Source organism: Apteryx mantelli, chromosome 3 (assembly GCF_036417845.1).
Source record: "Apteryx mantelli isolate bAptMan1 chromosome 3, bAptMan1.hap1, whole genome shotgun sequence".
NCBI classification, from domain to species: Eukaryota; Metazoa; Chordata; class Aves; order Apterygiformes; family Apterygidae; genus Apteryx; species Apteryx mantelli.
This window is the reverse complement of record NC_089980.1, coordinates 111458556-111470646: the sequence shown is the minus strand read 5'-3', so window position 1 is coordinate 111470646 and position 12091 is coordinate 111458556. Positions and strand designations below refer to the sequence as shown.

The window sequence follows — 12091 nt, the reverse complement described above, 5'->3', positions numbered from 1 at the left end:
ATAAAAAAAACAGAAAATAAAAAAATATATATTTTTCAGTTATTTCATATCTATTAACGTGATTTAATAAATATGTTGTCTATGAGCTACTATCCATTTTGAAAATTATTTTAACGCAGACTTTTTAACATATTATTTTGATAAAAGTAAATACAAGCTGGTAGATTTATGAGCCTGAATTGTATTGGTGGAGATGTACGTTGTAGTTATTAGGGGGCAGGACTGAACAGAGTAAGTGTGTTTCTTCAGGTGATCTTCAGCTACAATTTATAACACTCCCACCTATTTCGCATGGAGTTGGCTACTTCACAAAAGAACATCCTTGTCACACTAGGTCATATAAACTACTTCATATAAACTTTCTTCTTTCTCACTTTTTTTTTTTTTTTAAACAGGTAAAGCTAGTAATGCCAACTTCCATCATTTTTTATAAGCACCAAAATTGTACTAGGTGCCCTATGATTCAGATCACAAGAGATACCAGCAGCTTCATCCTGAAAAAAGCCTATTCCCGTGTACCTTGTAGGATCAGGCTCCAAGAGATAAAACGTACATCAAGCTAAGGCTTTCCACAAACAACTTCTGTTATTAAATTTTTAATAATCTTTATTTCTTAAAATGCCAGGACATTCAATCACTGACTATTCTGTGGGTCATGCACAAGTATATTTAAGCCTAGCTTTCTTTCTCCATATAAGCATGTGGAAGCAAAGACCGACCCAACAGAAAGGAGCTTCAGGCCCCCTAACAGTGACCAGTCAGTGTCTTCTCCTGCAGTGGCCTTGGCCTCAGTGCCAGGACCGTGTCTGCCCCTATTCATGTAATTTTTTGTTCCTCCTTAGGATTTGCAAAAAGGCAAACTAGACCCTAGCATCCTTTTCTTTAAGAAATAAATTGTTTTCTAAATCACAAATCCAGTAGAGTATATTTCTAAGTGAACCATGTTTTTCTGAATAATGTAATTTTCTGATCATTTTTAGTGCCCGCACAGGAAGGAGTCTATGGCTAACAATGCTGCAGTCACACTAAATGGGAATTATCTGTCATCTGAATTACATCACTGATAGCCACAGCCACTGTGAAACCCTCAGTTTGAGAAGCAATTTAATACCACATACTGTAAGGATGCATTATACTATACACAATCCAGCCACTGTACAACAATTACTGTGCCATCTAGTGTGACCCCATATTACTATCACGTTTATTGTACTAAAAACAAATGTCCAAGTGTTGCAGATTGCTCAAAAATGCTGAAAGCAGTGCTTGCTAAAACACCCAAATGAGCAGAGAAATTCAGATCCAGAATCAAAAAGATTTAAAACCTTTTTTTAAATCTTAATATTCAAAGGTAGTCTTTACAATAAAACAATACCTTTTTATTCAAACCCGAAAGAAATGCAACCACCATTGTCTTTAATTATGTTCAAAAACTAAGCTGTTTTGCACTCACTCTGCAAATAGGAAATTAGATAGCAAACAAACTACGTCGTCTGATCCAGTTTACATCACCATATAAAAGCCATCAAAACCTTCAAATATGCATTACAGAAGAGACATACTCCGTATTTTTGCATGGGTTATATGAAGTCTGGTTTCAGTTGACACATTTACGGTAACTATATACAGAATCTGACTGAAAACATAAGAGAAACTAGGCTTACCTGAAAGTGCAAAATTATGGTCCATATCAACCCCAAAGTCAGTTTGGGATTCCCGTCTGTTATGTCATCATTCCTAATGTTAACCAGTTTTACCTGCCATTGTGGAAAGAAAATACATAAAAATTTGAAATAAATATGCCAAAATTATATACTGTACTACACAGTGATGTCTCTAAAAGAAGCATTACTCACTTCACAAACCTACCCTCTTGTTTTTTTTATTCTCAAAAGCAGAAAGGAATTGAATTCAGGCCATAAGTGGCCTGCTAGGAATCCTCCTCTGCCACCCACACCAAGCTGAGAAGATTCCTCAGCCATCACTACATCAGCAGATATGTTCCTTTGCCAAATACCCTTCATCCCACTTCATGGCAAAAAAGGAAGGTACGCTAGATGAAGGAAGGATAACAAGAATATGATGATCTGTAACTGTTGTGCATCAGTCTCGTGGCAATGCCAAAATTCAGGAAGCTTATCATTAGCTTTGGCTTTCCCTAGGCTCTCCTGTACCAAAGAGAATTCAGCAACAGGAGAATCAGCCCATTAAAAAACAACAGTCTGACCTGATAAAACCAACAAAACCCACAATTCATTATCACATTTAAATAACCAATGGCATAATAAGGACAATTATTATCACTGCTGCTATTGTAGTCACCTACAACATTGTAAACGTGAAAGGGTTAACAGGACTAAAAACAAAGGCTGACATTTTTGCTGGTCCAATAAACTCAAATTCAGAACAAGTTTAACAATTCTATTATCTTTGTCAGATTTTATTATTCCATTTAATTTCTTTACATGCATTATTTGTCTGTGTAGCCTAGCAATTAAAGATGACGCAGATAAAAGGCATTTGATGCTTATGCTAGTAAAGTTATATGTACATGCTTTTTAAGATATACCCTGTTATCAACACTGCGCAAGCAAAGGCACGTTCTCTTCTTGGTCTGCAAACAAAATTTTAACCACTGTTAGAAAAACCTCTCCAGAAGAGAGGGGATATCCCACAGTTCACAAAAGAAAATAAAAGACAGATCCAAATGTTTTCCTCCTGCTGCATAAAAGCCATTTGCCTTTGGCAAAACTCTGCATGACAGTCAAATACGCTACCTCTTTGGTTTTTTCCTTTGTTTTTTTTGTTTTTTTTTTCCAAGTTAGGCTTCAAAACTATCAATATATTGGATCACTCTGCCTTAAATCACAATAAAGCCTCTGTATTTGGACGGCATACAGAAAGCCTGAGCAAGTTACCTTCTAAATATCCTTCCTAAGTGAGTAACAGGAGCACTGCACCTCCCTTGCTCTGTCCTTCCTGCCTGGGAAGGTCCCTGGGAAGGACCGCCTGGTCCTTCCCTTCCTGCCCGTCTCCACAGCGGTGCCTTTGCTCTACACCCCAGGACAACCCTCGCATCACGCTAGGAGCCCCACTCCTTGGAAGTACCGAAACCTCACCCAAATGCAAATCCCGCCAGCAACCTGCCAAGAACACCAAAGCCATAGGGTATTTTCTAAAACACAGTACAGCCATTTTCAGGCAACTACAAGGCCGAAGAGAGCACAGATGTGGGCTCGCAGTAGGCCTCTGTGATCCAAGCGGTCAAAAACCCACAGATGGCAATGGAGTGCCGTACGATGAGTCCTGCCGTTCCCGCTGACCCGTGCACGTTCACAAACGTGGCGATGACCTGATTCTACATGTCCTGTGGTTTAAGAAGCAAGGGCTGTCACGCAGAAGTAAGGCACAGCGCAGGGAAATTCCCGGGACCCCCCTGCACGCAAACACCAGGACAACTGTCAGCTTAAGGAGCCATTCGTTCACTTGGTAGCATGGTTGTTCAATGGCTCGCTTTAAGTTAACAGGAAAAATTTCCTCTGAACTCAGGGAAGCAACTCAAGTTCTCAGTGCACAGACATCATTCAGTGACCCAAAATATATTCTGTAATCCGCTCACAATAAGAAAAGATGTTTGTTTTCAAAACCAAACCAAACATCTGCGTGTTTTGCTACCTTATCTGTTTTTAATCCTTCCAGGCAGCAAACAAACAAAAAAATCAACCAACCAGGAAGCAGATTTCCAGGGCCATTTCAAATGGATGGCATGGATAGGGAAGCAGTTTCTCCTGCCATCTTTTTTTTTTTTTTTTTGACATTTTTAAATATTGCCGTTTTGCAAAGGGAGAAAACAAAAATCCAATAAGCTTAAAAAAAAAAAAAGAAAAGAAAAAAGAAAAAAAAAAGGGCAGAAAAGAATTCACTCCACAGCAGTGGAAAACCACCCAGCAGTGTGGTTTTTCAAATGCTTGATTTAAAGTTGACTCAGGTGAAATTAAATCTGGATCTTCCACAGCCCAGGTAACTGTGCTGCCTTTCTGGGGCACCAGCTTTGGTTTCATCAGAAAGGATCGAGGCTTGAGAAAGCTTCCCCCCAACCTCCCCAAAAAAATCATCAGAACAAGCAACTTCCACATGAAGTTCTCATTTCTTTGAATCTGCATTTCCACTAAAAATTATTTTTTGTCAAAAAAGTATATACTAGCTCTGAAGTTAGTGTTTGGCCAGTATTAAAAAACCTTAATCTACTTTAAATGATTCATGAGGGTCTCCCCCACAACTTTCTGCTCTTCAATGTCTTATACTACATGGAGTGTGTTTACGTTACTGCTCAGAAAAGATATCAAAGGTAGACACGACTATTCTTGGCTGTCAGCATGGTCATTTGGGACTCAAAACACCTGGACGCAAGAGCACCAAGAGAGGTTGATGCAACTGCATTGACCATCTTCCAGAGGCAGAAGCCAGACCGAGTTCTCTTATATCCCACACTTCCCTTGTCGTCATCTCAAGCACCAGTTCAACCTGGGCTGGTATCAGCAGCTGATTTACAATGTGCATAATCGACCAAGCAGCACAGATTTTTATGTTTATTAGGTACTGGCAATGCAATTTTCACTAGCATTTTTTGTTAAAATTTTCACCATACATACCTGGCGTTTCTTCAAATAGTCAAGTGCAATTTGGACGTTCTGGAGTCTGTGAAAACGCATCCGACCTTTTTCTCGGGGCTAAAATTGGAAAACAGTAGTTGTAAGATCTTCCTGTCAGACAAACAGTCTGATCTAAAAGATACCACATAAATATTTAAAGCATTACCGTTTTAATGAAGCCAGTGCTTTGGCGAAAAAACCTGTGCTTTAGCATTTAGCCTTTTTTTTTTTTTTTTAAACTTTAGTTGGAATTTTTTAGCACAATGGAAGGAAAGAGAGCTCAATGGTCCCATACTGCAGCTTTGATCCACGCAGGCAGAGAGTTGTATCCCTGGAGGGAATTACTTCAGCCAAGAGGGCTAAAAGGGCCCCACAAGAATCTATCTACAGAAGGCAAATTGCAAAATCAAAGCCAGGGACCAATAATACAGTATTACAAGTTTTACAGTATATTAGGCAAAGCAAAATATAAATAATGACATGGACATTTATGTTGTTCTGGTAGGCTCTGTGATGGAAGAGCTTGCCTCTATATGCGAATACGACTTTATGATTTACCATTGCTTATTTGTGATATGACTGCATTATCATTTTAATTTTAATATTTATTTAGAAGCATATTACAAAGATAACACCTTGCTCCAAACAGAAATAATGTAACATATACAGCCCTAGAGCATAAGCTTAAACTCTTGACTTGGGTAGAAGCATGAAAAAAAAACCTTTAAAATAAATAAATAAATAAATAAAAATCATTTTTCTCAAAGCAAAATCAAACTAGCAAGAAAAAATACAAAATGAGTGGTATGTTAATGGAAACATGGCAAAACTGCATGCAGTTAGTGTAGAATCACCAAGAAGAAGGACCACACAGAAGAGGAATATTTTACTTAGCTGTCATGCCTCAACAATGGGAAAGCAGTTAAATTAATGTCATCATAATAATATCCAAATCCTTATAGTCTTCTTCCTTATTTCAGATTTTTCACAAACTTTCACAGCAATAAACAGAAGCATACTAGAATTGCTAGGGATCAGCCACGAATATGAGTATTTCCTCAATCGCTGTGAAACACACAGATAAGCCAAAGTCTTCCTCAACTGACTTTTTTTTCCCCTGTGAAATATCATGTGTTTGACAAAAGGAAACATGGGAAAATGTAGCTGAATAAGAAGCATAAATTAAAATACAAAGATGGAACTTTAATTTCCAATATAGAACCTTGGGTTTAGTTCTCTCTCTCTCTCACGCGCGCGCCTTTTTTTTTTTTTTTTTTTTTTTAAACACTGATAGTTCAGAACCAATCTCTGCAGCCCTTGCTATAGAATAACTTGCATGGATTGAGGGAAGGACTGCAGACCCGGAACTTTTATTTTCCAAAACAAAGAGAGTATAATACACCCCAAATCGTCACAAAGTAGAGGTATACAATCTCAGAGGGGAAATATTTTTTCCAGTGTACAACTAATATGCAGCGTTTTGAGGTATGCCATGCCTCAGAAAAAAGCACACAGTCCACTGAAATCACAACTGCAGCCCAACACAGGTGGAGCCAAGAACATAATTGGGCCCTGTAATACCAAGTTGCTTTAGCAAACACCAGTAATGCAAGTTCTACAAAGGCATGAAACAACTTACTTGGACTAACGAGCACTTAGCATTTCAGACTTTATAAGTAGATATTTCCCTTCTGGATGGTAAAAATACAGTGAAATATAATGATAATTCAGCATTTGCTGCCAGAAAGATAAACCCTGCAAACAATCCGTATGCTTACTAGCCAAAGCACTACACATAGCTGTCGCACACTTTCTACTTTGACTATCTGCTTTGAAAAAGTAACTATTACATTTGATAAAGTCTAAGAAATAGATCTGCACATCTAAATTACCTCATTCCAAAATATTTTCAAATATTATCTCAAATACACTATGGGTAGGGTAGACTGGTGTTTCTAATTAAGACAAATCAATTTTTTACCATTGACTTCAGTAAGGAGTCCAGCTTCTGTTTATATTACCTGTATATGTGCAATATAGATTGCAAGTAAAAAATGTTGGCTTAATGGAATTATTTTATTTTCATATTTATTATAAAAACAGACTGTTCTACAATATTTTGATAATATTGCCCAGTACACATTTGTGCCACAGTTTTGCACAGTATAAAGTAAACAAATAGAAATCTTAAACTTTTGCATTTTAGGTATTTGCAAACAAGCTGAATAAAAATTTTTCTTTTCATACCTTCATTATAAACACATATTCTGGTTTATCAACATGAGTTCTTTTGACCTTTCTACTGAACTACCGCAGAACACCAAGCTAAGAATTTGCTTTTACATTAGCAGCCACCACACTTCAAACACTACATTAGTACAGTTATGGGGGTCGGCACCTACCCCCTTATCCTCATCCTCCACATCCTCATGCTGTTCATATGCGCATGCTTCTGTTGAACTCACCAACCGTAAGGTCTTCAAAAAATCTCGCTCTCTTGGCTAATGAATATAACAAACAAGAGACAGGACAGCAAAGACACAAGACAGACCACAAATGAAAAGAAGAGCATGAAAAGAAGAACATAATGAAGAGAACAAATACCAAGCAAGGGAAGTAATGCTCACAAAGAAAGGAAATGACACCTGAGGAGCGTGTTAGACAGTTTCAGGGACATTTTACCCTTGCAGTTTGTAAGTTATTCCCTTTAATGTGAAGGAATATTAAGCATCTAATACTTGTTAAAAGAAAAACTGTAAAGAAAAGGGAAGAACAGAAAAAGCTTGTGCACTACCCTATTAAGACAGCAAGTCTCACTAACTACAAGAAAAGAAGAAAATACAACTGCATTCTCCCACAGAATTCATGGTGGAATATTTTACCAACAGAAATACCACTTGTGTTGTTGGTATCAAGTCACACATTGTGGGAAATATCAAAAAAATCCCCAGCAGTATTTTAACTCTAAAGAGTTAAAAAACAGAATAAATGTGTGTATAACAAATCGGATCACTGCATTCTGATTTGAAAGCTTACCAAGGTGTCTCCAGAAAGGACTTCTAAAAGGGAGATCAAGCTATGTCCATCCCTTAGGTCTTCATATAGGTCATTTACATGCTTTCGAACCTGCAAAGGTAAATGTGAAAATACAATTTAAGATCCTGATTTATACCAAGGCATTTACAGTCATATCAACGCAATTATCTTTTGATACTCATCCTCAGATATACATCAATGCCACTTGAAATTTATCCACTTTCATAACAAATTAGCAAACCTAAATTAATCATAATCACAAGCAAAATTCACAACCTTGTCTGCACTCTCACAGTTCCATCACATTTTATTTTCTCTATTGAAAAGGAAAAGAAAAATAGTATAAAGTTAGAGGCAACAAATGGATACAGCAACCAAAAAATCAGTTCCTGACTATTTAAACAACCCTATCTATTTCAACCTAAATAATGGTCACTTACAGATGATGCTAGCTAGACCCACAGTAGCCAGCTAGACCCAATGAACTGGGAGAAAACATACAGAACAAAATCCTGTCTTGACACATATGTTATCCTCAGCATACAAGTTCACTGGATTCAGGCCAAAAGTTAACACGCTTTCTGGCCTTAAACACATTACTAACCAAAGCATGTCATCCACCAATTAACATCAGAACAGTTTGTCCTCTCAGATTTCCCTTTAAGTAGTAAGTTTTCCCAATGTTTCACATGCGGACATGTGGACCTTATATGTCGTTCCAAAGAACTGTCATGCCAGGTTGACAGCAGAAAGCCAAGGGGACACATCCTCCTTCCAGCTGTGCCAGCTGCAGATGTTAACACTCTCTACAGCTCAGCAACGCTCTCCAGCCAGGCAGATCTGCTCCTGCGGCTGCTCCCTGATGGACAGTGGGCCTTTGCTACCTGATCTCATTCAACTAAAATGGGCTCAGCAGGGCTGATAAACCGCTGATCCCGGGAGACTAACTTCAAGGGAGGGAACAGAGGCGATCAGCACAGAGGCAGCTGAACACTGGCACCCTTCTGATAGTCACAGCAAAGCTGGAAGATGTCTGTCCATAGACCAAGTTCTTGTTGCTTAGTGTTAGCTTTGCTAGCTAAGACATAACCTTCTCTGAAAAATTTTTTTAATTTTAATTTTTTTTAATTTTAATTTCCAACCTGCTATTGGTGATTAGCTTGATGTATGCTTCTTAGTTCAAATTTTCTTACTCCAACTTCTGAACTCTGTAAATTATTTTTACAAAGACCATCAGCTTAACTGGGAATAATATCAGAGCAGATTTGTGTCCATGCTGAAGACTAGTCAGAACCAGTCCTTTACAAGACCATTCCATAAGGAGTTATTACTGATATTTTCCAAAACATGTGTACAGAGTCTGCACACACAGTAGTCATCACACACATACCTTCACTCCTTTACATATACATAGCTCTGCACACTCCTATACAAACAAAAAATAATTTAAATTCCAGATGTTATATAAAGTCCTGTGTGTAATTAATTTAAAAAATTCCAAAAGGAAAATACTCTAGTAATATCAAAGTATTGTTGAGCTAAACAAAGAAACAGAACAGATGTTCTCCTAGCATATCTGTGGTCAAAAAAAGAAAAGGGAAGCCTCAAAGATATCATGGAAAACTCTGATATCAGATCCGATTACATCAAATGCTTAAAAGACAAAAAGTGCAAAGTTCTTTTTTTTTTTAATCCAAAATAATTGTGACTTTTTATTTTTCTATTCAAAGAACCATGCCAAAGTGAATCATGCCAACCGAGGACTGAGTTCTTTTTGACAGACGCAGGTAGGTTTCCTTCCAATGAAACGCGGTAGCAGCATTCCTCCTCCTCCTCCTCCGTGCCCCTCCAGGCCGGCCCTGCGACCCTTCAGCTTCAGTTAAGAAAGCAGGAGCCCAAGCCAGAACAGATCCATGGGGGAGCACGGCAGCCAGAGGGAAGGGAGGATGTCAGGTGAGAGCAGAGGAAAGGCTTGTACATCTAAAAGACATAGCGCTAGCACAGCTTAAAAACTACCTATGAAGCACACAAGGCAATACCGACACTCTTTTCAACATAAAACTCATGTGAATTGCCCAGCGTGCAGGTAGTTGAATTGCGGAATGAGAAAATACTACAATTTCCAATCTGTCCATCTTTATTTTCTCATTGGATGCAGGACATTTTTGCGGCTTGAAGATGATTTACTCTTCCAGTCTGTCTCTCACAACATCGGTTTGTTTACCTTCTGTTTGTTTCTTACACTTGGAGGTTTCCAAAGTGTTACAAAGAAAAACACTGTCCCTAACTTATCTTTCTAGGTGTCACAGATGTTTCAGAGATGAATTCAGACTGTTTACGGAGAAAGTTGTTTAGAGCTGTCAAACCACCAGCTGGGAAACCACCAATAAGTCTTAGATTTCTTTCTTAGCTCTGCCATTGACTGACACTTACTGGGAGGGTAAGTTATTTAGGACGTACTGCTCCGGCATGCTAGTACAGGACAACGTACTAAGGTATTTCTTCCACTGTCCCATAGTAGCAAGTGCGCACCTAAAAAGATGTAGCTGGGCAACTGATATGCAGCAAGCAGGTTCTCTCAAAGCAGCAAATCACTTCTTTTTAAACAGAGCACCTTGTGCTTCCCAAGAAATCCTGCACTGCCATTTCAAGAAAAACTTGCAAAACCATCTCCCTCTGCTATTACTAGGGCAGGTTTTGTCTCTCAACATATACAATGAATTCTTAGATCTTTAAATGCACAAGAAATAAATATTACTATTTTCTTGCCATTTTGCTGCCACATGCAGATTCCATCACAACCTGTGGATCTGCCGGATCTGCTGGGCCCCGTGGAATTTTGTTATGAGTTTTAGTGGTTTTTCTATAAAATAGCAGAATTGTCAGCCCTACGTTTTGCAAGGTCCACATGCAAAGTAGGTTATGTGCTACCTTAGGCAACTTTGTGCAACATACTCATGTGAGCACGGGAGATTTGATAATTTGGGCATGACAAAAGATTCTCTAAGGAAGATGTGGGAGGCACTTAATGGCTGAGAGGGGCATCTGACAAGACACAAAATGGTTTCATCAGCCAAAAGGAGACTGGGAAGATTTAAGGCACTATTTCAGAGGTGATTCATCTTTTTATCTTCATGTTCTGGCATATATGCTATGACAGCTGTGGCAAGCCAAGCTCCATCCCCCTTGAAATGAGCATCAGATATTTTCATATCATACATTCCCAGTAAGCTTTGCACTCTGGTGCCTTGCAGAACCTGCACTGCTACTAGTAAAAGCAGCTTTTAAAGCTGTAGTAGTCACAGAGCTGCAATCTTGACCAAGGATCCCAGCATGTTAGGCATTGTACAAATGAAGAACATAACGATGGCTGCCACCTCCCAAAGCTAGCAATCTAAATAGTCCATGTAGCTTGCACAGCTTTATCATGCTGTTCAGCTGACACTGGTTGTCGTTACAATAAAATTGCAACCTAGTGTACTATTCTGCTTCTACAGTTAAAGACCCTAGTCCACTAGGCTTGATTTGCTTTTCTGTAGGCTAGCATCAAGGCAAGGCTAACACCACTGCCTCCAGTCTCCTTGCTTCTGATGTCCATTGACAGAAGGTGAAGATGCGATTCAGCTGCCTAGACACAGATCTAGAGGACCATAGTAGGTGCTGAGGACATGCCTCCCATACTCCAGCTGCTTCTCCAGAAGGACAAAGGTTTGCCAAAGTTCTGCCTGCCAGTCCCATGCAGACCCCTGAATACCCTAAGACATGTCAAGTAGCACTAGATATCTACATGTAGGGAACTAACTCTGCACATAGTGATGCCTGGTTTTGCCATGGGTCAGAGCAAGCACAAGCCATCTTCCACATGAAGCAGCTGAACCACACCAAGCATAGTGACAGAACCTGCCTGGGTTACTCCAGGGTATCAGCAGTGAAGTTGCTTAAAACCTCTTTCACTGAAGTACTTCCCAAAGCCACATCCAGGTAGGGGACCTGACCGCAGCACTACGGTGGAGAAAAGTTGAATGAAACATACCCACATCTTACATTTTTTGTGATATTTTTAGTTGTGTCAGGCTGATATTGGAACCAAATCTGTAGTTTTATAAAATAAAACCACAGCCTGCTTACGCTTGTATGGGTAATATGGGAAAAAACTGTTCCTTCTGCAAGCAAAAAAAGACTTAATCTTGAAAATGGAGAATATAAAATGCACAGGCTGAAGTACAGCGGGAAGGTCGCTATCTCTAACATTGCTGCCCCTCTATCAGAATAGCAAAGGAGCTCCCATACTGGCTTGTTCAGAAGTGAATCTGGCAGGAAAATAGTGTTGTGGCCCTTTCTGTGTATACAGCATGTGCACCTCACACCACACATGGAGGAACTGCACAGACATTAATGTTATG

At 39.0% G+C, this 12091-nt stretch overlaps 1 protein-coding gene across 1 annotated transcript in view; it reads right to left on the bottom strand.

Annotated features, from left to right (window-relative positions):
- DST (dystonin) overlaps positions 1-12091 on the bottom strand; it is a 314972-nt gene that overhangs the window by 187738 nt on the left and 115143 nt on the right. The window contains exons 6-9 of the mRNA XM_067294163.1: positions 7689-7778; positions 7055-7153; positions 4653-4730; positions 1665-1757 (exon numbers count right to left, since the gene is read on the bottom strand). Of these exons, the coding sequence (XP_067150264.1) occupies positions 1665-1757; positions 4653-4730; positions 7055-7153; positions 7689-7778 (360 nt within the window). The remainder of the gene's footprint in view (positions 1-1664; positions 1758-4652; positions 4731-7054; positions 7154-7688; positions 7779-12091) is intronic.